The 27,721-nt window shown below is 36.5% G+C and overlaps 8 protein-coding genes and 1 long non-coding RNA gene across 13 annotated transcripts; 6 read left to right on the top strand and 3 right to left on the bottom strand.

Annotated features, from left to right (window-relative positions):
- Positions 1–306: 306 nt before the first annotated feature.
- On the top strand, positions 307–7,776 carry LOC143181453 (adenylate cyclase type 10). The gene is made up of 27 exons (XM_076381836.1): positions 307–376; positions 439–627; positions 700–975; positions 1,048–1,171; positions 1,258–1,619; positions 1,690–1,909; positions 1,980–2,283; positions 2,353–2,480; positions 2,570–2,728; positions 2,812–2,917; positions 3,016–3,432; positions 3,493–3,584; positions 3,662–3,814; positions 3,882–3,960; positions 4,025–4,175; positions 4,254–4,394; positions 5,078–5,227; positions 5,299–5,380; positions 5,472–5,692; positions 5,778–5,930; positions 6,016–6,131; positions 6,189–6,512; positions 6,602–6,738; positions 6,815–7,104; positions 7,181–7,379; positions 7,464–7,603; positions 7,661–7,776. The coding sequence occupies exons 1-27, from the start codon at positions 307–309 to the stop codon at positions 7,774–7,776; spliced, it is 4,899 nt and encodes a 1,632-aa protein (XP_076237951.1).
- A 51-nt stretch (positions 7,777–7,827) lies between these two features.
- LOC143181695 (uncharacterized) lies at positions 7,828–8,367 on the top strand. The gene is made up of 2 exons (XM_076382238.1): positions 7,828–7,992; positions 8,075–8,367. Exons 1-2 carry the CDS (start codon positions 7,828–7,830, stop codon positions 8,219–8,221), a joined length of 312 nt encoding a protein of 103 aa, XP_076238353.1. The 3' UTR covers positions 8,222–8,367.
- Positions 8,368–9,232: 865 nt separating this feature from the next.
- Positions 9,233–10,126, bottom strand: Mrpl36 (mitochondrial ribosomal protein L36). Its single transcript, XM_076382128.1, has 2 exons — positions 9,890–10,126; positions 9,233–9,711 (listed from the first exon to the last, which is right to left on the bottom strand). The coding sequence occupies exon 2, from the start codon at positions 9,704–9,706 to the stop codon at positions 9,308–9,310; it is 399 nt and encodes a 132-aa protein (XP_076238243.1). The 5' UTR covers positions 9,707–9,711; positions 9,890–10,126; the 3' UTR covers positions 9,233–9,307.
- A 64-nt stretch (positions 10,127–10,190) lies between these two features.
- On the top strand, positions 10,191–12,298 carry Clpp (Caseinolytic protease proteolytic subunit). 3 transcript variants are annotated; one of them, XM_076382127.1, is made up of 6 exons: positions 10,222–10,341; positions 10,667–10,753; positions 10,832–10,966; positions 11,058–11,448; positions 11,515–11,685; positions 11,773–12,298. In XM_076382127.1, exons 2-5 carry the CDS (start codon positions 10,715–10,717, stop codon positions 11,670–11,672), a joined length of 723 nt encoding a protein of 240 aa, XP_076238242.1. In that variant the 5' UTR covers positions 10,222–10,341; positions 10,667–10,714; the 3' UTR covers positions 11,673–11,685; positions 11,773–12,298. The 3 variants fall into 3 exon arrangements, with proteins under 3 accessions (XP_076238241.1, XP_076238242.1, XP_076238240.1); XM_076382126.1 differs by lacking the exon at positions 11,773–12,298 and having other exon boundaries at positions 10,191–10,243; positions 11,515–11,771; XM_076382125.1 differs by lacking the exon at positions 11,773–12,298 and having other exon boundaries at positions 10,230–10,341; positions 11,515–11,771.
- Lft (Limb expression 1 family member lowfat) lies at positions 11,692–13,792 on the bottom strand. Its single transcript, XM_076382124.1, has 4 exons — positions 13,653–13,792; positions 13,294–13,484; positions 12,868–13,214; positions 11,692–12,791 (listed from the first exon to the last, which is right to left on the bottom strand). Exons 2-4 carry the CDS (start codon positions 13,451–13,453, stop codon positions 12,387–12,389), a joined length of 912 nt encoding a protein of 303 aa, XP_076238239.1. The 5' UTR covers positions 13,454–13,484; positions 13,653–13,792; the 3' UTR covers positions 11,692–12,386.
- Positions 13,793–15,819: 2,027 nt separating this feature from the next.
- On the top strand, positions 15,820–18,134 carry Cyce (cyclin E). The gene is made up of 3 exons (XM_076381859.1): positions 15,820–16,210; positions 16,684–17,296; positions 17,380–18,134. The coding sequence occupies exons 1-3, from the start codon at positions 16,197–16,199 to the stop codon at positions 18,124–18,126; spliced, it is 1,374 nt and encodes a 457-aa protein (XP_076237974.1). The 5' UTR covers positions 15,820–16,196; the 3' UTR covers positions 18,127–18,134.
- A 467-nt stretch (positions 18,135–18,601) lies between these two features.
- LOC143181469 (uncharacterized) lies at positions 18,602–19,771 on the top strand. Its single transcript, XM_076381860.1, has 2 exons — positions 18,602–19,319; positions 19,471–19,771. Exon 1 carries the CDS (start codon positions 18,602–18,604, stop codon positions 18,938–18,940), a length of 339 nt encoding a protein of 112 aa, XP_076237975.1. The 3' UTR covers positions 18,941–19,319; positions 19,471–19,771.
- Positions 19,772–21,012: 1,241 nt separating this feature from the next.
- Positions 21,013–23,349, bottom strand: LOC143181767 (uncharacterized). The gene is made up of 3 exons (XR_013002333.1): positions 23,239–23,349; positions 21,436–21,715; positions 21,013–21,297 (listed from the first exon to the last, which is right to left on the bottom strand). It is a non-coding gene; the product is annotated as an uncharacterized LOC143181767 (long non-coding RNA).
- Zmynd8 (Zinc finger MYND-type containing 8) lies at positions 23,193–27,349 on the top strand. Of its 3 annotated transcripts, XM_076382346.1 has the most exons (7): positions 23,193–23,374; positions 23,466–23,619; positions 23,736–24,204; positions 24,293–24,611; positions 24,690–24,870; positions 24,960–26,915; positions 27,000–27,349. In XM_076382346.1, the coding sequence occupies exons 3-7, from the start codon at positions 23,774–23,776 to the stop codon at positions 27,347–27,349; spliced, it is 3,237 nt and encodes a 1,078-aa protein (XP_076238461.1). In that variant the 5' UTR covers positions 23,193–23,374; positions 23,466–23,619; positions 23,736–23,773. The 3 variants fall into 3 exon arrangements, with proteins under 3 accessions (XP_076238461.1, XP_076238460.1, XP_076238462.1); XM_076382345.1 differs by having other exon boundaries at positions 23,193–23,619; XM_076382347.1 differs by lacking the exon at positions 23,466–23,619.
- The last annotated feature ends 372 nt before the right edge of the window (positions 27,350–27,721 follow it).

Raw genomic sequence — 27,721 nt, forward strand, 5'->3', positions numbered from 1 at the left:
CTCCAAACTTTATATTATGAATTCGGTATTGCCTAAAAATAAATGAACCTAAAAACAAGGAAATTTCTGACAATTCTATTATTCTACCCTTGAAGTATTCTACCAAAATGAAATCTTGAAGTGTTTGAAGAAGATAAAACGCGGCGAGCGTAATTGAAAAATTAGATAGATACAGTTGCGACGGACAGAAATTTACACAATGAAGTTTGCTTCTAAAATTTGTTTCAACTCTGCTCGCGTATACGTCAAATTTTCAAGACAGATACATTTAGTAAATAAGATTTCTATAATTACAGTCTAAGTAACATGGATTTACAAAGCAAAGTGCCTGTTGAGGGTACGCAGAAAGATTCGTACAAAGTGGTGGAAAGTAAGAGTAAGTAATTATTGAACAGTACGATGGGAAAATACTATAATCTTTGCCCTGTTATCCATCAGATCGAGCAGGCTACGGTTATGGTACCCAACGCAAAGTTAAGTTAAGTCGGGAGTCGTGGCTGTTACGAAAAAGGTTGGAGCAGCATACGAAGATATTTGCCTCGATGTGCCCCGACGAAATTTTAGATCATTACGACAATTATCAGACCAGAATGTACTACACCACTTTAATGCTAGGCGATGTGTCAGGTATTAGCCCTAAACGTGTCAATTTGCCGTGTCAGATGAACCAATTAGTGGCAGATGAATCACACTTTATAGGATTTACGGACCTCGCGGAGAAGTATACGAAAACGGGAAAAGGTGGTCCCTCAAAGCTGACCGAAACGCTAAACAGTTACATCGGTGCGATGGTCCAAGAAATACTCTCGCATAATGGCGACGTGCTGAAATTTTCTGGAGACGCGTTCATAGTAATGTGGAAACTGAACGACGGGATGATGATGCGCGATTTGGCGATAGAAGCGATGCAGACTGCTTGTACCATTCAGAAACACTTTGGGACTTACGATACCGAAGTCGGAGTCACTCTGAAAGGTTTGCGTTATACAATTTACGTGCATCGAGTTCGATAAGATCTAAGCACATGAATTTGGAAATTTCGGACAGTGAAATTGGCGATAGCTTCTGGAAAGACGTACTTCACGTCTATCGGAGATCCAGACACCATGTCCCACTACATTATCACTGGAAAGCCTGTATGGGATGTGAAATATGCCGAAGGTCTATGTCGGTAATAGCGATAAAGATGCATAGTACGCATCGCCTCGATCATTGCTAAGGATTCTTTGGACTAACGCAGTAACGTTGCATATCAAGGGGCGGTGACATTCTGGTAGCTCCGAGCAGCTGGCAGTGGGTCAATCCAAACGAATACGTACACGAAACGCTTCCAGACGGTATACATACTCTTATCGTATCCTGCACAGGCACTTGGTATCAATCGCGGGACGACGATATACCAGCCAGCACCGAAGGTACACCAAGCGACAAAGTGGCGTTTCGATTCATCGAAATTTACGATCTAATTCGTTTAGAGGAAGACAACGAACCCGAAGTAGATGCTTACGAGTCCATGTATATCTCGAAAACGATAATAGATCCGGAAGCTGAAGCCGTGATGTTGAGTCTGTCTGGCGACACTTTCGAGGAAGGAAAGTTTCGACAAGTCGATTATAGTTGTAAGCAATTAATTAACAAGTACGAATACATATATGGTTATTGTATGGTTGTTGTTCGTCTGTTCCCCAGTGCGGCCTAAAGTGATCAAAGTGGCGAAAGCCTATTTGAAAGATGCTCTTAGATGCTACATGCTGAGACCAGTCATTCGATCCGTAGAGATGGACGAACCCCTAGAATATCTGACTGAAATGAGGCAAGTGGTGATTCTTTTTATCAACGTAATTACACTGAGCGTAGGAAGAAGGACGTTGATTTCTTTGGTGAACTCGGCCTACAAACTAGTTTGCAAGTAAGTCATTCGTTCGCAGTTTATCCTTGCATAAGTGTACATAATCCTTTCCTTGTTCATCGATACAAAGGATCGTCGCAGCGATGAATGGTTGCGTGAACAAGATATCCCTTTTCGACAAAGACCTAATGCTCCTCTGCGTTTTTGGTTTGCGCGGGGACAAACACGAATTGGAATCTCAAATTGGTCTAAGGTGTGCCTCGAAACTACGAACGAGTCTACTAACGATAGAGAACGTGAAATCCGTAACAGTCGGTGTAACGACGGGGATGACGTACTGTGGCGTCGTGGGTCACATTCTACGAAGAGAGTACACTGTGATCGGAATATCGGTGAACAAAGCTGCAAGACTTATGGTCGCGTACCGTGATAAAGTAATATCCCCTCTTTCGATCTCGTCACTTTGTCGAGATTTATTTGCGAAAGCTTGCTTGTATTCTTAGGTTGTCTGCGACCGAGAGAGCTTCCTCCACTCCCATCTCGAAGCGAGACACTTTATTCTGCAAGAACCGAGATACTTGAAAGGAATCACGAACGTTGGCCCTATATACGAATTTCTGGAGCAACCACAGTACTTACATATTTCTACTAAATACCTAGTTCTGTTATCTAGTTCTGTATACCTTCGTGAAAGATAATGAAACAGTTTGAACTCGGCAGATATACCGTGACAGATTTAGTTTGGAACAAGTATCCGTTACTCGGCAGAGAATCTGAGCTTCAGACGTTCAAGGAAATTTTACTGAATTTGCTGGACCACTCTGCCGAAGACAAGAAAGATCGTTCTTCGAGACCACGATATAATACCTTAATCGTCAAGTGCTTAGCTTTCTTTTATCATCAACGAAACTTAATCGACTGTAAATTTGCTGACTGTAAGAATGTATCATTGTGCGATTCAGAGGCGAGCCAAGAATAGGAAAGACTCGGTTGCTGGATGAATACACGCAAAATATTCCACTGAGCGTTCACTGCAACTATATCTCTCTGCACATGGATGACACCAAGGTTGTTCTTTTAATTAGACGCGTTACAAATTGTTTGTCAAGAGCCTCATGCGTGCATGGTAAAAGGTTCAAAGACCGTCTTTACGTCTTTCAGCGCAGATCCCGTACAACCTGATTCATCTGATATTCTCGATGCCTCTCGGCTTTACCGTCACCTCGACGCGCAAAGAACGCGAGGACAAATTGCTTCTTCGGCTCGGCAAGGTGCGCCAGTCGCATTTCCTGTGCGCCCTTAATCAGCCGTTCAACGTGCGTTTCGCGATAAGTCACCGGTATAATACTTTGACCGATCTAGACAAACAGAAGATTTTACGAAAGTTTCTATTGAAATTGATGAAAGGCTGCTTCACGGAATTTTGGGTGATCATAATCGACGATACTGAATACAGTGACTACGAGTCTCTACGACTCTTCGATGTTCTAACCAAGAGAGACTTGGTGTACTTTGTTCTAAGCATCGGTCGAAAGCTCGGCACAGAGTTCCAATTGACATCCGGCCTTTTGACAAGAGCGAAGGTATCTGATTCTCCAATCTTCGTGTCTCTTCGTATGTCTTCATCGTTTTTTCATCAAAAGGTCATCGAACTGGCTGGAATAGATCGATGGTATCACGCTGGACTTGCCTGTCAGATACTCAACGTCAATGGTTTACCAGCAGAACTTGAGAAGTAACTTGACCAAATCCATCCTCACCAATATCTATCTTATTTTCTATCTGTTCTTCTGCTTCTGTTTCTTCTTCAAGACTCATACAAGAGCGGAGTTTCGGAAATCCAGGTTGGATCGAAAGTTATTTGATAAGTCTTCTGCAAGCTGGAGGACTACAAATAATAAACATCAGTAAGAAGGAAGCTAATATACAGGGCTACGTGTTGCCTCCTATTTCTATGTTGAAAAGGTTTATTATTAAATACAAGTATTGTTAACTGTATGATCGTTCTAACGCTTGTACGATTACAAATTAGATTTGTGTCAAACGTCACGTTCTCGAATCATCGTGAAAGACGGATGGATAGGTGGCAAATGTACCGATCGAGCTTCAAAGTTAGTCATACCATTCTCATTTCTTTTAATAATATTCACTACATGCAACGATATTCCACTTTAGGACAGTATGGTTCTGTTACACGATGACGAAGATTTCGAGACTCAACAGAAATCGGATTTGAACCTTGCAAACGAAGAGACAATGATTGCAGTTTGTAACATCTCGGAAAACTTTACGTACGAAGACGTCGACACCGAAATTACGATGGACGGTAATTACTCTATAAATGTTCAGACTAACTCATGTTTTACAACCTGACAATTCTAATCAAAGTTGTACATGTTCTTAGTTATGATCTTGAAGCTTTTCGACTCTTTGACTCCTCTTGACCAACTGCTACTAAAATGTGCTTCTGTAATTGGAGAGACGGCGAACAGAAAAATGTTAGAGAGTCTAATGAATCTCTCAGCTAAAAGAGAAATTGGACTTGGTAAGATACACACTTTCCTGGTAAGATACACGAAAAAAATTATCCACTCCATGACACACTGAGAAAAGGAGGCTGGTTTTTACGTGAACGTTTTCTAAATTTAGCCCACGATCAGGCACTCGATGAATTTTTTCCGCGATCTCTCGTGACGGAATATTCTAGGTGGAAACCTCCCCTGTCGAATGAGACCACGGCGAGTGGTCTGCGATTTTTTTTCGCCGAGATATCGAGGTCTGAATGAAAAGTGAGTCCTGAGCCGCTGAACCAGGCAGCGCTCCAGAGCCCGAAAAAGTTGCCAATTTTTGGGCTACTGTATCTCCGTCAAAAAAAATCGCAACGGAGTCAGCCTGGTTTCATTCCAAAGGGCAAAGCCTCTACTTTAGCATCCTTTATTTGAACTTGGCCGAAAAAAATTGTCCAGTCCATGACACGCCGAGAAAGGGAGGCTGGTTTTTACATGAACGTTTTCCGAATTTAGCCCACTATCAGGCACTCGATGAATTTTTTCCATGATCTCTCTTAATGGAACATTCAAGCTAGAACCCTCCCTTATCCAATGAGACCTTGGTGAACATCCTGCGTTTTTTCATTATGGAGTTATACTACTTTGAATGAAAACTAAACGTTGGACGCATCAGTGTAATTACGCACAATCGAAATTGTACATTGTGCTGTTTCCTTAGCTGTATCGAAACTATTTGAAATACGAGTTTTTGGTTGCGCCATGGGAGACTTCACTAGAAACCCGGACCCGATAATATTTGTCAGAAATATGCGAAATCCTGCTTCAGAGATGGATATTTTTTGCGGCTGCATCGGTCTCACGATTCCAAGTATTAATTTATTATTACTTTCGTAGACTTTGAGTACTGAAAACAGATAAAAATTCTCCTCTCTTCCGTAGAGGAGTTGCGCGATTTACCGAAGTATGCTTCCTGTGGTTTGATGAGATTCAAGATGACACTGTTTCGTGATACAACATATCGGTTAGTAGCTATGCAAACATTATATTGTACTAACACAACGATGTATGCTATGAAATATTTCAAGTTTCACTTGTCACTAATGCACAACAAGACTGCTTACGGAAAACCAAAAAATGGAGCTACATAGCAAAGCACTAAAGTACTTGCAACAAAATACAAGACGCTGCGTGCCTTGTGGAGAAGGTCAGTTTGCAAAATTGCTAGGAAAAATATCGAAGAAAGAAGATAGAAGGAAGAAGCCGACGGATATAGATGAAATCCTCGAGGATGCAGAACTCGAAAAGGAAATTGTTCACAACGAAAGGAAATCAGGTGAATCGAAATGTTCTCATCTGATGTTTTCTTATAATTTCTAGGAATTTCTAGCACTAATGTCAGCTAATATCATGAATAACAGATGACAAAGTGCCACTTTCTTGTTTAAACATATTTCGAAGCGTCGAAAGAAAGCCAACAGTTACATTTTCGGACATAGATTTCAGTGATTGCCAGTGTCATTTGATACTAGTGACTGTTTATACACAAATGTTAGAGCATTGCCGTGGCATTGGTAAGGCAAAGCAGTTCCTAGCTTCCTTTAAGTACGAACGTCTTTATTCTAATATTTTCCATGTTTCATATATATACCTATTCAGGAAAAACTGAATTGACGTTGACAGCTATTTTAGAATTTGCAGAAATTTGTCTAATGATTTGCAATATACCGCAAGCTCGAAAACTTTTAATGGAAAGCGAGACGATTCTCGAGGAGGTACGTAGCGTAACGTTACGTCAAATATAATGTATGACACGTATCAAATATTTGTAGCTGTTTGACTTTAACGACGACGAGGTGGTACTTTTGCCATTTCTCACCGCCAAAATTCAGACGCTTCAGGGGCAATGTTTCCTCGAAAGCGGTTCCATCTTCGAGGCCGAGCAAATTCTTGAAATGGCATTATTGAATTTAGGATATAAATTTCCAAGATTAGAATTTATAATCGATCTGAAGTCGATTGTTCAACTGATTCAATTGAGATTAAAGTTCATATGCTTCGGAAATAAAAAGCCTAAGACCGACTACGAAGAAAGCATTATGAATTACACTGAACAACTAGCTGAATGTTTAGCACAGATGTTCGACCTTTTCAGAGTAACTAGTTACATTCAATTAGTATTCGTATTCAAAATGAATCAGAAAGAAAACTTTTGATTAAAATAATTGTTCTTTTTATTATGTAGATGAAAGGTATGAAGAAGCACGCTCGGTTAGCAGCAATCTGGGGCTTAAACACAGCTCTGACTTCCAACAGAAATTTATTTGTTCTCTGTACATCTTATACCAACATGCTGATTACTGCACACATGTATCAAGATAGGTAAGAATGCCATCAAAATTGATAGTAATCGATTCAATAGAGGACTAACATGACGCAACGATACATCTATTTACAGAGCTATCATTCCACATTTAGAAGAAAAGAGTCTTAACATTTATAGCGAAAGCAAAGAAGCCCTCGAATCTCAGGAACTGAATATGATCGCCGAATTGTACGCAGGGATCTTTTTCTCTCGATGGGTGAGGGGACAAATCTCGAAGGCTCTTAGAATTGGATTCATATGCTCCAGAATGGCCAATACTATTGGATCAACGTTTTTGAAGCTGCTAATACTGCCTCGACTGGTTCATCTTCTTATGCTGTCTTGTCGTCACTCCGAAGTGGTTGCTCAGTTGCGAGAATTAGGTAGCGAATCTCTACGTCTCAATCGTAACGACAGGCCCAAGGGAGACTCATTGAAAACAATTTAATCAAATTGCAGACTTTGTGTCTCACAATGATTTAGACAAATCTGGACGCACTTGGTATTATGCACTTTGCGCCGACGTGCAATTAGACACCGGTTTGACGATTCTCTCCTTTCAAACTTGCGAACAATACTTTCTTCGAGAAGGTGAAACAATGATTAGCCTACGTGATCCGGAAGCGGAAAGACGATATTTTACCTCCATGTGGTTATGGTAGGTGTGTACTTATATACACGTTGTAATGCACTTCTTCCCTTTTCACCTTTATCTTTATCTTTTCTCGAACACGTCCCTAAGGTGCATTCGGACCGAGCAGTGGGAGGCCTCGAAAGTCTGGGCTAGTAGAAACGTGAACAGTGAAGCTATTATGGATGAGCACATAGTAGCAGCAATGATTACTTCCCTGAAAAAACTTGAAGGATTGCTAATTCTATACGGTATTATTCTTTTCTCATTATCGTGGTACCACGTACTAATGTTATTTTCACTTACAGTACACAAAGTAAATAGTAGAAATGTTGACGCGGCTGCTACTATGGCAGAGATAAAAAGTATGTTTAAAGATACCAAGAAAATGATTAAAATCATTAACATCCTAATTCCTAGGTGAAATTTATTTCATGCTAGATAATGATCTCAACAGCGCCAGAGATTATTTTTAATGAGACCATTTTCAACCCTTCACAGATACATGTTGTTGAAAGCGTATTACTTCATTATTCAATTTCGCAAACGCGCGGCAATGAAATTAATAAAACAATTAAAGAAAGTATGCTTAAAAGTAGAAAATAAAATGATATACATTTGGGCATTACACTGTGAAAAGGTTTACTATAACTGTTGTTCGAGTTCATATTATCTTATTCAAAAACTGATTAAAAATCTAAATAGCAGTTTCTCGTGTACAGGCATGGTCAGGTGGTATTTCTTCCATACAAAAAGATATGTGGGGAGAAAGTATGGAGAACAAATTCTTATTCGAATGGGATGAAATCAATGCAAATGATTCAAACATGGTGGTCTTTACTTTTCCCCTACCAAGATATCCTAATTAACTTTTATATTGACACCAGAAGCTACAATTTCGTTTCCATCTGTTTTGTTACGCGCCAATCACTATTGTACTAACTAATTATATACTTATAATTTAAGACCATTGTCACAACAGTTATTTTATGTGTAATCAAACATTACGTATTATAAGTATACATAAGTACATATACATATGTATATGTATATGTATATGTATATGTATATGTACATGTACATACAATAGTTATAAAAGAAAAATACAACAAATGACTGTTATGAGACTTGATTGTCAAATTTTATCAGATTCTTTTATTACATTAATTACTCTAGTGAATAACTAAAAATTATGGAAAAATAAAATTCTGGTAGGAAAAGCACATAAAAAATACAAGCATGTCGTAAGTAAATTTCTGAATAATGATCGTTAATACTGAAATAACAACAGATTGTGTTACAATACAAATTGTGTTGAAAGCTCTAGAAACACTTTCACACCATGCCATCCAACACTAACAGTTCCTGCGACAGTTTCGCGAAGTTCTGCTGCCAATTCTTGTGAGGTACGTACATTTGTGTCTCATATGTATACTTTAATCTTAATTTTACAATTCTGCATACTCGTAGCTTTCTTTCTCTGCAATATGTTCGCCATACGTTTGTCTGTCGAATTTTCCACGTGCTCCTTATAGTGGTTGTGGTGGATCAACTTATGTATTGTATTTTAATAAATACGAACCATGTACAACGTTACGCACCGCTTGCGGTTTCACTTGCCCTCCTTACAGTAAGATACTAATATTAAAAATTAGAAATAAAATGTTTACGGGTCAGTATTGTTTTTCATTTTCAGCATCTAGTACATACAGATGTTAAAGCGAACGATTTGAAGAAATATCAAAGCACATTATTCTCATAAATACAATCAACAATGATCTATTTATTTGTAAACAAATAACATAATTTAATAAGATATTATAATGGTGGAGACCAATGCAACTGGCATTTGAATATGGGAAATAAAATAAAATACCAAATAAACTTTAATAATCCTATAAATAATTTTATTTCAATACACAATACAATTTATGCTTATCAAGTATATTACTTTTCTACCAGTCGCGTATTGGTTTTTGATTAGCAAACGTTAGTATCCACGTCTTATAGGGTTGTTTCTTCCTTTCTACTTGGTTATGCCTTGGATGTGCCTTACATATTACATATTTTCTGTCATTTTTCCACAGCAAAAGACAACTTTTACAACGACGATGTAAAACTGTTTTCATCTTGAAGCTACACGTGGGATTATACATAGGCACATATGGTTGAAGTAAACCTAACAAATCTACTTTATTTGTGCATATACTTGGCACATTATTTAAATATTGTCTATTGCATAGATTATGTATATTACGATTAAAAATATTTGTGGAGGGTTTCATTGACGATATCCTCTGATCTATGAAACTTATAGTTTGATATACTGTTCTGAACAATCGCGATACGTTCATTGTTCCTGTAAATATATGTATAAAAAATTAATATGTACGATCTCAATAAAATTTTTGTTAATTCCAATGTTGACTATACAACTAGCTTTCTATTAAAACGTATACTTTTCTTTACATACGATATTTCTAAATTAGAGCGAAAGGTTAAATTTATCCATATAACCTAGTATTAACTTTACTTACTGATAATGATTAATAACACACTTTGGCCAACGTACAACTTGACTAGTCGTTCAACATTAGAAACTTGTCCGTGTTTTATATTTGGTTTTGTTTCAAGCAAATTGCACTAATCTTCAACAGAATCTATGATACCGAAACGTGTAACGAACCTGCAGAAAACATAATAAAGCACTGTTCACACGTGCCACTTCATAAATACGTGCATAATACGTGTATAGTTTTCTATTTGAATTACGCATTATAAGTATAATGTTCATTCAAAATAATGAATTAATTTTAGATTAATTGTCATAACGTGTATAAAAATAAACCTCAGTAAAAATAAATTCACTGTTTACGTCACACTTAAAACAAGTTAGTTTCGACGAGTATTTAATGAAGATTGTTCATAATAATCACAGTTGAACATTCTAATTTATTAGAGAAGAACTTTTACGTCGATAATAAAATAAGTTAAACACTTTCGTGCCAGTAAAAAAAAAACATACACGTTAAAAGAAGTAAAATATAACCTAAAAGGGACAAAATACATAGATACATAAAGACAAGAATTAGGTCAACTTTAAAACTTTCTTGCAATTATGACATAGCTAGCATTGGTGTATAATCGAAAAACTATTTTGTCGTCGGCACTTTTAATTAATAACATATCGTGATACAAATTTTTGTTTAGGTTATGTTTTATTCTGTAACCTTTTATTTCACTAATACATTCCTGACTTTTATTTCTAATTTTTATTCATACGTTAATTTGTTACTTGAAACATCGTTTTGCAGTTATACATATCAGCGTTTTATGGAAGTACTAAAGGTTAAATTATCGAAATGTTATTACGGAAGATAAACAGCTTATTACAAATTTCCGTAAGTATTTGATACGTTTTAATTGTCTTTTAATTAAAGTGTAAAGTGTTAATGCATAATGTATTTCAAACTTTATAGGTTCCTGGTCAAAAAATAAGCAAACGGTATTTAAATTTTGTACCTGTTGTAGTAGAACAAAGTGGACGTGGTGAACGCGCATACGATATTTACTCTCGTCTATTGAAAGAACGAATTATTTGTCTTATGGGCCCGGTACAATTAATATCCTACATTAGATTTTGATATAATTGAAAAATGAAATTATTTGAATTTCAAAATAACAAAATACATATTATCTTTCTAGATCACGGATAATGTTTCTTCTGTAGTGATTGCTCAACTACTCTTTCTACAATCGGAAAGTAGTAAAAATCCAATTCACATGTACATTAATTCACCAGGAGGAAGTGTAACAGCAGGTCTTGGTATATACGATACTATGCAATATGTTCTTCCACCGGTTGCAACATGGTGTGTAGGACAGGCATGCTCAATGGCAAGTTTACTATTAGCTGCAGGAGCAAAAGGCATGCGTCATTCTTTACCTAATGCTAGAATTATGACTCATCAACCATCTGGAGGAGTCTCTGGACAGGCTACAGATATACAGATACAAGCCTTAGAAATATTAAAACTCAAAAAACAAATTAACAATCTTTATGTCAAACATACAGGTCTGGATTTGGAGAAAATAGGTATGTAAGTCCGTGGCACTTGAATTATATCTATCCAGTTCGTTCGAACGTATCCTATTTTTATAGAAAGTTCTATGGAAAGAGATAATTTCATGAGTCCAGCTCAAGCAAAAGAATTTGGAATAATAGACAAAGTATTAGCACATCCAATGCAGGAAGAGGAAGAAGGTACCAAAAAGCTGGCAGAAACTGCTCTTGAAATTACCGCGCAACCGTCGCATTAAGATTGAAAAACAGGTGTCATTTCAAATGATAAAATTTTATTAAAACGTGTATTTATCAATATTTAAAAATAGTAATAAAATATTTTTAAAACAATTGCAGTCTGTGATGTATATGCAACTGCAGTTACATACAGTCGGCGCATTAATATTCTGTAACTTCATGCGCATATATAAAATATGATGAAACTATGATTTCGTATATGATGAACGTATGAATTGATGTTTCCATGACAAACCGTTTAAGTTGCTTTAATATCGTTTCTCAGGCAAGCATGATATATCACCAAGCGTTTCTTGCTACATAATAAGAATATACTATAATACTATGTCTAGGAAAGACTGTAGAAAGAATATTGGAAGACGAGATTTTGTAACAAAATTAGTTGTATGTATGTACAACATACAGAAATATGCGTATTCGTACATACATAGACGCACTTACAAATTATGAATAATTTTGATTTCAAACTTGGCAGTTATTTGCTTAAAATATTTTAAAAATACAAGTATATGATTCCATTAACAGTCTATTATCACCAAAAATACTTGTTAAAAAGGACGGAATTGTTTATATGCTCGATGTTAGAAACCAATAAAGCGTTTCGCAATATAGCGACATCGCATGACATTAAGAAACAGATATTTCCCTAACATCAGCTTTTGCGAAACAATCTTCGTAAACGCGTTTTTCAATTCGGTGACTCTTGTTGTAAGTCATTGAGGGCATACTTGAGCGTGAGCAAGCATCAAAATGTCCTTCTTCTCTTTAGGAAATCTAAGTTCTCTTCCAGCTAAACGTGCTGCTTCGAGTTCTCTTTCGGCTAATGCCAGTTCCATAGCGACAACGCCACCGCCGCTTTCGTGCTCTCTCGCTACCCAATCTAATGCCATTTGACTACGCATATCATCGTCCAAAGCTCTGTGACTGTAATGAGCAACTACTTCTTGCCTACTACATTGTCTTTCTCTCATAGCTTTCAATGATCCATTCCAATGAAGTAGTTGAAAAACTGTCATTAACTCTTGAAACTCTAACATTGTCCTCCCGCGATTACATTCCAACATAAAACGAAATGCACCAATACCGGTGTTTGGATCCTCCTTTTCATCTCCATTTCCCTACAAACAAAGTCTAGTTATTATATTTAGTCATGTATAATTGCAGTAAATATGCACAAACAAACATATAACATACTTGTGCTTGATTACCAACACCATTAGATGTTGCAGTAGGTTTGGCAAAGCTAGCTCTTGCTTCTGCAACAGCTTTTTCTATAAAATCATCTGTTATCTTTCTTGCTGGATGCTCATTGAAAACAGAATTCATTAAAGCAATCTTGGCAGCTGATCTACGAGCTTCTGCTTTAGTAGGACAATTTTGAAAGCTTCCAAAACAAGATCCTCCAGGAAGAGTGACGTAACATACATAAGGTGGGCTGGTACCAGGCACAGATTCGTAAATAACTAAAGCTCCATTTCTTAGTTCTGTTCCTCTGCTTTGTTTCATTTGCCAAAATTCTTGCAAAGCTTCTACTACATTCACTAGAAAGTCAATTAAACAATATATAACTTGTGAAGGAATAAGTTTATTTTGTTCAAAAAAAAAAACAACAAATTATACCCCTTCCATAGCCTTGAGTATGTTTTGCAAAACTATTGACAACAGCTTCTACCGCTTCTTTCAATACCTGTTTGTCTCTAGCATCTACTAGTCCACCTGCTGTTATGCCCATATTTTCAGGAACACGAGATTTTGTCTTAACTGGCATTATGCCTTGCATCACCTTCTAAAAGCTTGTACACATTTACGTCCTGGAAGGATGAATGTTACAAGGGAGATATAAACTGAACCAATAAAGAAGAAAAAGAGAAGAAAATGAACAGCACACAAACAAAATCTTGTGTGTCATGATAGAGAAAGAGTAAACAATAATGCTGAAGAAATAGGAAAAGTAAAATACGACAGGAGTATCTACATACGTAACTAGAACTAATGAAGCAGTGTTAATGAAGACTGATTTCTGAAATATTCAGTTTGATGAATCCAGAAGGCTGAGTGAATAATGTGACAGTGCAGCAATCGCTGCGACACCGAAAGCATAAGACGCGAGAAGAAACCCAGGAGGCCACCTGCAGAGAGACCCGGATGCCCAGGAATTCGCGTAAATTACTCTCCCATCGGCGCACTGACCGCTACGGGATCAAATTGCGAGACACATATAAAGCGTTTAATGGCCCCAGATCGCTGACGATTTCCAGAAAGCCAGGACTGTCTGCGTTACTCAAGAACCCCGTTCTTTCTCCTACTTCGATGCTGACATTACCACCGAAAAATTTGCCGATTCAAATCAATGGTTTCTGTCAGAAACAGTAGCGAGGTCCGCATACAGTTGCTGCATTTCATTCTAAGTGTACAACACGTACGCATAATAGTGAAACTTTGTAGGGTTGATTCTCCATATTGTCTTTCTATTGACGATGCGTTCAATCGATGGGGCACCTGTGTTTAACTAAAATTCATTTTATTGACAGTATAGAACTACCTCTTGGATACGTTATATGATTTCAGAATTTATGTTTATTTAATAAGGAAAATATCAAGAAATATTTTTTCGAACTGATCAATTTTGCATGTTTGTATCAAAAAATAAGATAATCTGCATAAAGGTTAGTAGATAAACAAAATTTACAAACTTCAACATTTCTGCTATGCTACAAAAAGTATAGTTATAAATCAAATTAAACTATATATGTTTAAACAAATAAATCATATGCATATGTTGAATATGCAATTCATCTGACACTCTATCTAACTAAAAATAGCATTCCCATCTATGATATCAGATTCTATGGCGCAGCTTTGGCGCTACGAGCACATTCTCATTTGCGTAAACTGCAGCGCCATGCGCGCGCATTCGTACCGACAAGATATATCCAAAGCGCATGGCACAGTATTGCAGTATTTTACTTTCAATCTATTTGGATCTTAGATTATGCTTTAGAGTCGAATCGTATAGATAGAGGGACAAGAAAGTGTTTTTTTCAAAAATCTCAAAAAAAAAAAATGTGACGCCTACCCCCAGTTCCTCTATAGGATCCAAAGATCCACTGAAGTTCTACAACACTGCTCCTGGTATATATCTCGTCGGTACGAATGCGCGCGCATGGCGCAGTAGGTCACAGCAAACAGGAATGTTCTCGTAGCGCTTAGGTTGTGTCACAGAATTTGATAGAATTTGGAATTTTAATTACGAAACTGTAATATTCAATATTTAATCAAGGATTTGAGGATCTTCGATGGTGCGAAGCAATCACGATGCATAAGAAAAATGAATTGTTTCTGGTTTATAATTTGTGAAAGAACTGAGACTAACAATTTACGCGCGTACATTTCCCGCGTGGTGGAGTAAATGCATACTACATGAGTATGAATATATTGTGTGTGTGTGTCGAACTGATCAGCTGAGCGCCAGCTGTGCTACTTGCATCGACCAATAGGATTCGCTGAATGATTGCACAGCAGCGCCTCGAGTATACTACCGGTACGCACTGGCATGGCGTTCCCGCGAAAGTAATTCGTAAACGTTAATCGGTCGTTTAAAAACGTCAGTTTCTCTATGCGTGTTTTCTATTCTACGTTGGGGTCATCGTTTTCATCGAATAATAGACAATGCTTCAAGGAGTGAACATATTTTCTAAGATTCGTTGAAAAAGTGGTAGCATAATCGAGCGGGAAATACAGATGCGCACTGCGTGTGTGGACGCTGCTATCGCCTAGATTTCTGCATCATGTTTATTTGATATTTTGTGTTGCTTCGTGAATGTCTCATATTGCTACTGTGAAATACGTCTCTCCGGATTAACCAATTGTTATTTATGTGAACTTATGAATCATTTTATCGGGTGAAAGTATCGTAAGAGCAAAGGGTCTGTCAAACGACGCCGATGCTACACCGTGTTTGCATACTCGTTAAATTCTACGCATATGCCTTAAAGTATCAGCACTTATGGATTGAAAATAGATAAATGAATTTGGCAGAAGCTCCCATGTGAAACTTTGGAATTTTTTCTGACCATTTGAGGTTATGGTTTACATATAGAGGGCGTGACAGTTGTAAAGTGCAAGCAGGGGTTGGTCATCGTTTCGCGCGCTGGTCTCCCGCGCTTCGACTTCCACGTCCCTTATTTTCCTGAACAATTACCGTTTCGTGATATTACGGAGCTTGAAATAACCTCAGAAAAGACTCAAAGAAATTTTCATATTACGCGATTGCTTTCTAACAAGAAGTTCTGATATAAAATATTGAATGAAAAGCAGTCAAGTGCAGGTGCATTATGGCGATTGGGTTACTGTAAGCTTTGCGCGCTCTTTTACTTTTCGGCATATTTCTGTGGATATTCTGAACCGTATGCTGCGAAAATTGTATGAATGTTCGAACAAAGTATTGATTAATTCGTGCCTGAATTAAAAAAGTACATTCCTTCGTAAAATTTTTCTGGACACGTCGGCGATTTCGTAGCAAGATGCCACAGACGAGGTGAGTGGAAAAACCTTTCGTTTGGCTTTCAAATTTCCTCGAAATTCTTTAATATTTCAATCTGTACATTAGCAGTGTATTTCCTTTGGATGAGATTGATTTAAGCAGTTCATTATACTTCTTAGCTGATACAGAATTACAGAAATGTATGCATATAACCTTTTTTAAATACTAGCCGTTCTTGGAAAGTTTTTAACAATGTTGCATGATTAATAAGTGCACAAATGTTTATTTTACTGTTTTATAAACAATTTATAAAGAGTTTCCATGATATGAAATTTCTATACTTACTAGGATAAGCTGTACATACATTTCTTTTATAATGTAATTCTTTCTCAACATCAAGAAGTATCTCAAGGATTATACAGAGCAATTAAATGTTTCTTTTTTAATATACATATATGTGTATGGAAGCTTATAAAAGAAAGCATTAGAATATTGTCATTTAGAGGGTATGTTTTTTGCCTTTTCAGTTTACAAGGGAAGAAAACACAGACTTATTTGCAAGGTGGCAAAGTTGCAACACAATCTTTAAAACGAAAAAGACGTACAACAGAAATCTCTGAGGATTCAGAAAATGTGTATCCACCTAGTAAAATCCCTGCATTGTCAAATACATCGTATTCAGAATCATGTCATACAGTACATTCTGCAGAAAATTCATGTATACCGCATCAAGTGTCTCCATTGAAAGAACAACAAGAACCAGCTACATGGTCGGAACTACGAAGTGCTACATGCTTTTTAACACCATCATCTTCAAATAATGTAACAAATAGACCTAGTCCTCTGCCTTCATTTCCCTGGGCTGATGGCTCTCAGGTCTGGTCTCTGATGTGTTTGGGAGATCAAAAAACTATTACTCAAAGGAATCCACAAATGTTTCAAAGGCATCCAACGCTACAACCAAGAATGCGGGCAATTTTATTGGATTGGTTGATTGAAGTTTGCGAAGTATACAAACTACATAGAGAAACTTATTACCTTGCAATGGATTACATAGACAGGTATCTGTCCATGCACCAAAATGTACCCAAGAATCAATTGCAATTAATAGGCATTACATGCCTTTTTATAGCAGCCAAGGTATGTACTTTTTCTTTCATTTTTTCTGTAGTTACTGTTCTTTTATATGTATAAATATCAATTATTTGTTTTTTGTTCATTAGGTTGAAGAAATATATCCACCTAAAATAGCAGAATTTGCGTACGTCACCGACGGAGCATGTACCGAAGAAGAAATTTTAGGAAAGGAACTGGTGATTTTAAAAGGTCTGGGGTGGAATTTATCTCCTGTTACTGCACCCGGTTGGCTTAATATTTATATGCAGATTGAATCAGGCGATTGGTCAAGGCCAAATGCTTTTATTTATCCTCAATATGGAGGGCTACAGTATTCCCAGGCAGCTCAATTGCTGGATTTAGCTACCCTAGATGAAGGAAGTTTGAAGTTCCCTTACAGTCATATAGCAGCAGCAGCCATTTATCACACGCTAGGAAGAGAATGCGCATTGAGGGTATCGCGCATTCCATGGGAACAACTCATGCCCTGTGTTAAATGGCTTACACCATTCGCAATAACGACTGCGGAAGAAGGTTCTCAGTTCCTCTTAAGATCTACGATACCACCTGTGGAGTCCCATTCTGGATCTGGTCTCAGAGCAACAGTCCCAAACATAGTAATGGATGAATCGCATCGTATACAAACACATGTAGTAGATTTGAATATGTTAGAAAGAGCGCAACAACGATTAACGGATGAGATTCCATCTATTGACGCAAATGAATCTGATTCTAATCCTGAATCTGGTAGACAAAGTCCAAATGAAAGTGGTCTATTAACACCACCATCTAGTAGTCAAAAAAATTCTACGACACCGTCGCGACTTCCACCACAATTACATCCATATACATAATTAATATTCAAAAATGCTTCATCATTTAGCATGAGGCGTGTTCCGTCTACTAACTGTTGCTGAGTGATTTTTGAGATAGCAGTAGACTATACGTTTCTTAGAAGACGTCGCGTAAATGCTTTCAATAGTTTTGTCTTGTGTACAATCGCACATGCGTTATTAAATATGGGATTGCATGAGTACGATAGTACCAGTGTATTAAACATTGTATATTATCGTAAATAATATGGTGCTTCCCATTTTAAATCCATTGTTTCGCGCAATGGTATTTTTGTTATAGTAATAAGTAATAAGACTTACAGTACAAGGTGTTAACCATTTTTTAAAGTGTTCAAAGTGGCACTGAATTTATTTAATATTACTTATTTTACTATAGACATTTAAAAAAAAAGTGCCTTGTGTGAAGAAATAATGTAAACTTATGCGCGATAGCCTATGGCTAATTTCTGTGATTATACCCCTGCAGTGAAACTCGATGCACTACATTAATATGCTAGAGCGAATCAGTAATAACCTTTACTATTTTCTATTACTACTTCTACTACTGCTGCTGCTACTACTACTGATACTACTACTACTACTACTACTACTGCTAATACTACTACTACTACTACTACTACTACTACTACTACTACTACCTACTACTACTATTACTACTACTACTACTACTACTACTTCTGCTACTACTGCTACTACTACTCCTACTACTACTACTACTACTACTACTGCTACTACTACTGTGGATAGAGACAAAATTAGTACCTTTAGAAAATGTGCCCTTACAATAATTCTTTTTACTAGATCCAACAAATAGGAGAACATTGTGAATAGTATTCTTTTATATAATTCGCTTTATTTTAACGCAACGTATTATAACAATGCGTTATTAAGCCGGGTGAATGTATTTTTATATATATGTACATTGTGAGGTACTAATAATAAGAGAAGAAAAATGAAAAGCATGAGAGCGAATGAGTGCACGTACATACAAAGAATAAGACTACTATTTACTGTATAAGATTAAAATTTCGTGATCGATGTACACTGCCTTGCATATAGCGCCGCGGCGGTTTATATACATTTATATGGAAAATTTGACAATAAATATTCGAACATCTATAGATTAAACTCAGATTTTACATTACAAATAATCATAATTATTAATATAACGTGAAAACGCAGCACTGCAAACGGTAAGAATTACAGTTATAATATCGATTCAAAATTAAATACAAGCTGTTTATACCCAAAAAAGATGTTCGATAAACCCGTTTGTCACAGGCTTGTCGAGCGATTCTTTACATGTAGAGAATTTTTATGACGTTACCGTTCTGTAACGTGTAGGAAGTAGAGAGGGAACAAAATGGAGTCATTGGTGGGGATTCAGAAGTCAGAGAGTGGGGCGACGCGCTGCAATCTGTAATCCTCCCTCAGTTGCTCTCGAGATTTTGAAAGGTGCGGGTGGTGGTAATCTTTAGTCGGCTCGTAGGCTAGCTTTCCCTGGCTTTCACTGATCTGTGTTGAAGGCTCATGTGCCCATGGGTCTCTGACGGTGTGTCATTCTTCATTAGTGGCCAGACGATATGCCGTGAGATACAACATCCATCGAGGGACGACATCAAGTGTATTTATTCAAGAATCGAATCATAGGTAAGTTAGATTTATATTTTCAATTTTGAATGTAAAACAAAACTATTGCCTAAATGTTCTTAGCATTTTTTTGTTTGTTTTAATCAGGCAGATCAGCCTGGCTAGCTGGCTTGTTGGCGCGGCGAAAAACCTTGATGTCAAACGACTTTTCAATTCCTGCCTCATCATTACTTTGAGTGAGAAAACATCGCGATTCAATTACATGTGCTATTAAGCTACAACACCTTATACGTACTGTATTATCACAAAAATAAAAGTCACTGTAAAAACAGTAATCTGCGTTTACTGATTTATTGAACCACAGTCCTGACCTGATCCTCTATTTCCATCTGAAGATATCTATTTTATTATTGAAAAGTGGAACAACCAGCCGTTTTTTAAAATTCTGAGATACTTCCACTCATATCATGTTCTCCTAATACCTTTGCGAAGTTTGAGCAAAATCTAAAATCCATTTCCCGCCAATTTTTCGGTATACCTCCTCGCATATCATGTTCTCCTGACACTTTATCGAAATTTCGGCAAAATCAGAATTTGGTTTCCCGCCAATTTTTGGTATACCTCCTCGCACATCATGTTCTCCTGATACTTTATCCAAATTTCGGCAAAATCTGAATTTGGTTTCCCGCCAATTTTTGGTATACCTCCTCGCACATCATGTTCTCCTGATACTTTATCCAAATTTCGGCAAAATCTGAATTCGGTTTCCCGCCAATTTTTCGGTATACCTCCTCACACATCATGTTCTCCTGATACTTTATCCAAATTTCGGCAAAATCTGAATTTGGTTTCCCGCCAATTTTTGGTATACCTCCTCGCACATCATGTTCTCCTGATACTTTATCCAAATTTCGGCAAAATCTGAATTCGGTTTCCCGCCAATTTTTCGGTATACCTCCTCACACATCATGTTCTCCTGATACTTTATCGAAATTTCGGCAAAATCTGAATTCGGTTTCTCGCCAATTTTTCGGTATACCTCCTCGCATATCATGTTCTCCTGATACTTTATCAAATTTTTGGCAAAACCAGAATTTGTTTGCCGCAAATTTTTAAAGGAGTTGGGATACCTCCTTTCATATCATGTTCTCCTGATACTTTTGCTCATTTTCGCCACAAAATAAAGTGTGGACAGATATAAAGGAAAGTATCATGAGAACGCAATACCAAAAGAGGCTTTTAGGAAGTGAATTACAGTTGATGGAATGATGGAATAAATAAATCACTGAATGCATATACCTTTTACTACAATCTCTTTATTGTTATAATACAAGTAAATTTGTTTTTAACATATTCTATTGCTATAAGTATCGACAGACTCGATCTGTCGTCAGTCTTCTCTCTAAAAGTACTTTACTTGTTATGGCCTATTGTCCAGACACTGACAAGATGAACCTAGTTGAATCGGTATTTTAATTTATTCGAAGCAGCTAAGGATGAGGTAGAATTTGTATCGTCAGACGAAATCTTCGAAGTCCTTCGTCGCAGTAGGCAACTTTTCGGCTATCCAGGCTGTCTTGGCTGTTCACAAAACAGATATAAGATGGTAGTTGTCTTATGAAAGACGAGAAAGAAACGCGAGCAAAATAAACAAGAGAAATTCTGACTATTTAGCTACGCAATACTTTTGTTTTAAACTAAAATTTGAAAATTGCTTACCCATAATTTGATTCTTAAACAAAGACGCTTGACGATGTCCTACGGTGAATGTTGTATTCCGCAGCGTATGGTCTGACCCCTAATCAAGGTTGATACACCCTCATGGGCCCATGGGTCTTTGATACGGTTCAGGGAAAGCTGACCCAGCAACTACCTGAGAATTACCATCATCCGCACCCTTCAAAATCTCGAGAGTGACTGAGGATTACAGCCGCATATCGCCCCACTCATTGACTTCTGGATCCCCACCAATGACTCCATTTTATTCCCTCTCTACTGCCTACGCATCACAGAACGGCGACACAAACACAAGACCACGGAATTTGTTCATTTATTGCAAAAACAACATTCGAAAATTGTTAAGCGGGCACCAGACCCTGATGATACGGGCCTTAATGAAAGATGCTAACGACAACTTCGACATCTAGCGGCAGTCCGCGAACTAACATTTTCAGTAAGGCTCGCATCACCGAGGGTCGGTTCCCATTCTAATAATATATTTAAAATTATTAAAAAACCACTACACAGAGAATATTATTACGTAAAATCCTTCAGAATAGTCTTAGAGACGACAAGCTGTCTTAAACAATTAAATTCAAGCAGAGAATATGTCACAAATAATAAAATATTGCTAACTATATGTTTGTTAATTATTTATGCTATTGTTATCTTGATTATTCATATGGTTAGCAACTCTTACCCTCTCTCAAGATTACTGTGAACGATTTTCTGTAATAATATTGTTTATTTATTGTAAAAACAGAATTTGAAAATTATTTGGGGCATCGGTACCAGATGACACGGTCCTTGCTCAAAATGTTAGTTCGCGAGCCGCCGCTAGATGGCGAAGCTGTCGCTAGCAACTATCGTTAAGGCCCGTATCATAAGGGAGCGGTGCCCCTAATAATTTCCAAATGCTGTTTTTGCAATAAATAAACAATATTAATATAGAAAATTGTCTAGAATTAGCTTCGGAGAGAACAGTAGTTGTTAACTATGCGAATTAACTAGTTAACAATAGCTTAAATAATTAATAAACATAAAAATACTAATATTTCATTAATTTATAGTATATTCACTGCTTAAATTTAATTATTTGTTGCAATTTGAAGTCTCTAAAAGTATTCTGAATGATTTTACATAATAATATTGTTTGTTTAATGGTTTTTTAATGATTTTTTATACATATTTTATTAAAAGGGGCACCGACACCCGATGATACGAGTCTTACTGAAAATGTTAGTTCACGGACCGCTGCTAGATGTCGAAGTTATCGCTAGCAACTTTTCTTAAGGGCCGTATCGTCAGGGTCCGGGCCCTCCTAATAATTTTCAAATGCTGTTTATGGGATAATTGAACAATATTGTTATAGATTATGATATTTCCAAGTTGTCTATTTACAAACAATATAATATTTATTTAACTCATCTTGTATGACTTGTAATACTCAAATCAATTCAATTATCAAATTTAAACTGAATCCAATGATATTGAATGTGAAATGAAGATGGAGATGGGGGCTTACAAGCCCTCTGAATGTATAATAGGAAAAATATAAGTATATAGTGTAGCTGTAGTTATCTAATTTCATGTGTATATATGAATCTGTAACGTAGGTAAATTCTAGCATGTACGACTTGCTGAACATTCACGAACACATGCATACATACATACATATATATATATATATATATATATATATATATGCACCTACAAAAGGTTGGTACTTGTTGGTTAATCGGAGGGGGGAAGAATGCTTATGCTTATGGTTTTGATGCAATGTCGTATTGGAAAATAATATACCTTGCTTATTCGCGTTACTTAAAATTTCTATAGAAAGTGCTTTATCTGACTAGTGAAAAACATTTTAGTAAGCACAGATTGTCAAAAACACTATTGCTGCCTACAAGTTCGGATTTATTTATGAACTCTATGAATGGTGACTCTTTGTATATATATATGTACACATGCACACATATGTTCAATCTAGTATCCATGCAATATACCTATACAGTGTAAAACTTTTGTAGTTGCTGTTGTCATATCTTATATCCTATGTCTATCAATCAGTCAATACATAAGGCAATATTTTTATTACAACACCAAACAATAAGTAATTTCAGTTCTTATTATTTTTTATCTGTGCACTCATTGTAACTGTATATTTTTTATAAATTTAAAAAGGTAAATTATATACGTATACCTGTACTTATAGAATGAATTTTTCCTTATAACTTTTAATTATCAAGCATTGTACTTACCATTAATTTTATTATTTCATGTTTATGTTTACGATTAAGTAAACTTAGATTCAAGCAAGCAGATGCGATGAGTCAAAATGACATCTACAGAAGCTCAAGAAAGTTTAACAAATTCTCTACAAGTTCAAGATTTGATTAAATTTGAATCAGAAAAGGAAATCAAACAGTTATTGAATACTCAAATTGACCAAAACAGTTCTGTTGATACACCTAGCAATGAAAAAAATAATTTGACAATAGCAAACACAGTCAGTGATATTAAAGGCATAGAAAAAACTAGCAACAGTGATGACAAAGAACATGAAAATGATGAAGAGGTAATCATTCTAGACAGTAATAGTGCAGAAAGAAATAATACAAGCAAAATAGAAGATATTCAGAATGTAAAAGAATCGGATATAATTTCTTCTGAAGTGGAAAATGGCTCAAAGAGTAATAGAAATGATAATGTGAAACAAAGTACAACCAAGAGTGGAAATAGCTTAAAAAGGAAACAACGAAGTTTTGAGTAAGTTTAGACAGTACATGTTCTTAAATATATCCTATTAAATTCTATGCAGACTTTATTTATTCAAAGAGGATATTTAATTTTTCAGTACTCAAGAAGTAGATTCACTAATAGAGGAACCTAACTCTAGAAGTAAACGGAAAAAAAAGAGTACAAATGATAGATTCTGCTGGAGATGTCACAAGGAATCAGTAGAAGCACATTGCAGTGCCTGTCCTCGATCCTGGCATCGCAGATGCATAGGAATGCAACCCTCTTCTATCCAAAATTGGATATGTGGAGAGTGTGCAGCCATATTGAGAGCAGAAAATGCTGAAACACGTTCTACAGCTATGGCACAATTATCAGTTGACCAATTATGTTTATTATTAAAGCATGTAGTTGAGAGAATGAGGGAATATCCTGGTGTACGTATATTATCTCCTTACTAGTGTTTAGATTTTTTGTTAGAGAGGCTCATGAATCATTTCAATTTTTTATCATAGTCAGAACCATTCTGGAAACCAGTTGAACTTTCCGAAGCTCTAAATTATATGGATTATGTAGTGAAACCAATGGATTTAAGTCTACTAGAGTCAAACGTACGAGCTAAGCTGTATGGAAGTACGGATGCATTCATGGCCGACGCCAAATGGATACAACATAATTGTATCGTGTTCAATACGTGTACGTAAGGCATTTTACATTGAGTTAGACTAATCAGAAATATTTTATCTATTTATATGTGTATATATATTTTAATTAAAATTATTCAGGCGGCGGAGTATACACTGATACATCCAAATTAACAAACGCCGCGAAACAAATAATCAAAATGGCACGTCAGGAAGTGTCAGAAATTGAGGCTTGTCCTGACTGTTATGCTCATGGAAGAAATTTACCAAGACCACAACCATCATGGTTTATTGAACCTTGTCGCCGTCCTCATCCACTCGTATGGGCTAAATTAAAAGGTTTTCCATTCTGGCCAGCTAAAGCTATGCCGCGATTAAACTCTCAAGGTTTCGTAGACGTCCGTTTTTTCGGTGAACATGATCGAGCTTGGGTTTCTCCACGAGATCTGTATTTATATTCCGAGGAGCCTCCTGTTCCGTTACCACGGAAAAGAAAATTAGATATGGAAGAATGTGTCAGAGAAATTACACGACATTGTCGAAAACTCGAGCTTGTATTCGGACAATTCAAATTTGCACCTCCTAAAGTACAATATAATCCTCATGACCCAATGCAGATAAAATTAATGTTACCAAATTACGATCCACTTCGTTCGAATAACTATATATCTTCTCAATTTTTGATTCCCAAGAAGAAATCAACTCTGAAGAAACGGCTACACGTTAAATCTAAGTCACAAACCGATACGGTAAAAGTAGATAATTCTGATATCGAAAAGAAAATGTTACCCAGCCTCCACACATGTACTGAACAAGACCAGATCGAAGAAAAGCCGCTGAAGGAAGCGCAAACGAAAGAATCAGAAAGTGAATTGGTCGTAACCACACATGACGATTCGAATCTTTCATTAAGTTTGAACGAGTTAATGGCGAAAGAACGAAAACAGGATTTGAAAGCTGCTGATCTATTAATAACTGAAAAAGAAACTAAAGAAGACATCAAACCAGGTACCAGTAAAATTGTAGTTATGAAAAATATGAATGAGAATGACACAGTTAAATGTAATACGAACGAATCGAATCTAATAATATTGGAACAAAATAATAATTCTAAAAAAGTAATAAACGATAATGCAGAGTCCTCGGAAAGTTTACCAACACCAGCAATACCGTCTTTGAATACACAGTCGACGATGAACGACGTTGAACAAATAGTCAGAAACGAGTCATCGATAATGGGAAGTGACACTAAAACAGATACTGTTAATCAAAACTCTTTATGTATGGCGAAAAGTAATTTCAAAAGTACTAAAAATGTGGGCAAAGTTTATAAGCCAAAAACCAGAATGGTTGACAAAGTAAACGCAGAAAAAGCTTTGAAATCAATTGTCAATGAGCAAAATCAGAAATCCATTATGACAGAATCAACAATATCAGTTATACAGGCAAACCCATCAAATAGTAGTAGTAATGGTTCAGTATCGTCACCGATTTCCGTATCTGCTGGTGGTAAAACAAAAACTGAGAATACAGATGTTCAATCATCGAAAAAGATGTCCCTGGATCAATCCGTTGCGCTATTTTTCGTTGTAAATAACGGTACTACAACCGACTCTATTAAAAAATCTGCTAACAGTTTGACAGTAACTGAAAAAGGTGGTAATCAGCAATCTCAAAAAGACACATCCCAAACTGCGCATAAAAAAAAAGAGAGCAAAGCTAGGAAATCGTTTCCGAACAAGACTTCTCGTACTTGTTCGCAACTCGTTTCGCATTCAGCGACAAGTACATTGTCTAATTCAATCGATTCCATAGCTTACATTCCTTCTCATCAGACTGAAAAATGTATCGACTATCAAATGCTTCCACCAGAAGCAGGTCCCCTTAGCGCCCGCTTATATCACGATGCCCAAGATTTAGCTAAAAAGATGGCACAATTAATGGAAGAGGCATATAAAGAAGCGGCTCAGGAGAATCAGAATTGTGAAACTAGTACAAATGAGAATCATCAGGCGACAGTTCACTTTTTACGTTTACAAATAGAGCGTATGAGATGGCAGCATCAACAACAAATAGCCGAATTAAAACATAACACTGGTATGTACCATTTCTCATATCCTATACCATTGTCTCTAATTAAAATAGAATATTAGATGCATCTATAGATATTGCTTGTTTCAGACCGAATACTAAGAGAAATGAAAGCGAGTTTAGAAGCTGAACGTTTACGTGCTATCGAAGAAACTCGTAAAGAAGTCGAAGAAGAGAAATTACGATGTATCGAAGAAATAAAACGTAAACAATGGTGTGCAATGTGTGGCCGAGAGGCATTATTTTACTGTTGTTGGAACACAGCATACTGTGACTATCCGTGCCAACAGTCACATTGGCCAATGCATATGAGAACTTGTGCTCAAAAGCCTTCGTTCACTATTGTTACCAGTTCCGCTGCAAGTTCGAATCAACAGCAAGCAATGCCGAGACTCATGATAAATACACAACATGCGACATCAAATGCATGGAGAGCCTAGAACCGATCACTGTAAATTTCTGAAATCGAAAGCAGAAATTTAATACATTAGAAATAATTATTCTTTAATAAGGGAACTACGATAAACGATTACATGCCGATTTTGATAAAACATTATAGATACATATAGTATCAAAAAATACTGAACCTTTTCGGTTCATATTCAATACTGATCTAGCATATTTCTCCATTTTTCATTTATAGATAATAATTTCATTGAAATCGGTACGTAAGCTCATACATATAATTCCTTTGTAAATTTTAATACTACTGTTGAATTTTTTTCCACTGCTGTTTGTGTTTTGCGTTTACGTAATATAAACGTTGTGCTTAAGACGTACATAAGATATACATGCATATGTGTGCGTGTGTG

This window comes from Calliopsis andreniformis, chromosome 7, assembly GCF_051401765.1.
Source record: "Calliopsis andreniformis isolate RMS-2024a chromosome 7, iyCalAndr_principal, whole genome shotgun sequence".
NCBI lineage: Eukaryota > Metazoa > Arthropoda > Insecta > Hymenoptera > Andrenidae > Calliopsis > Calliopsis andreniformis.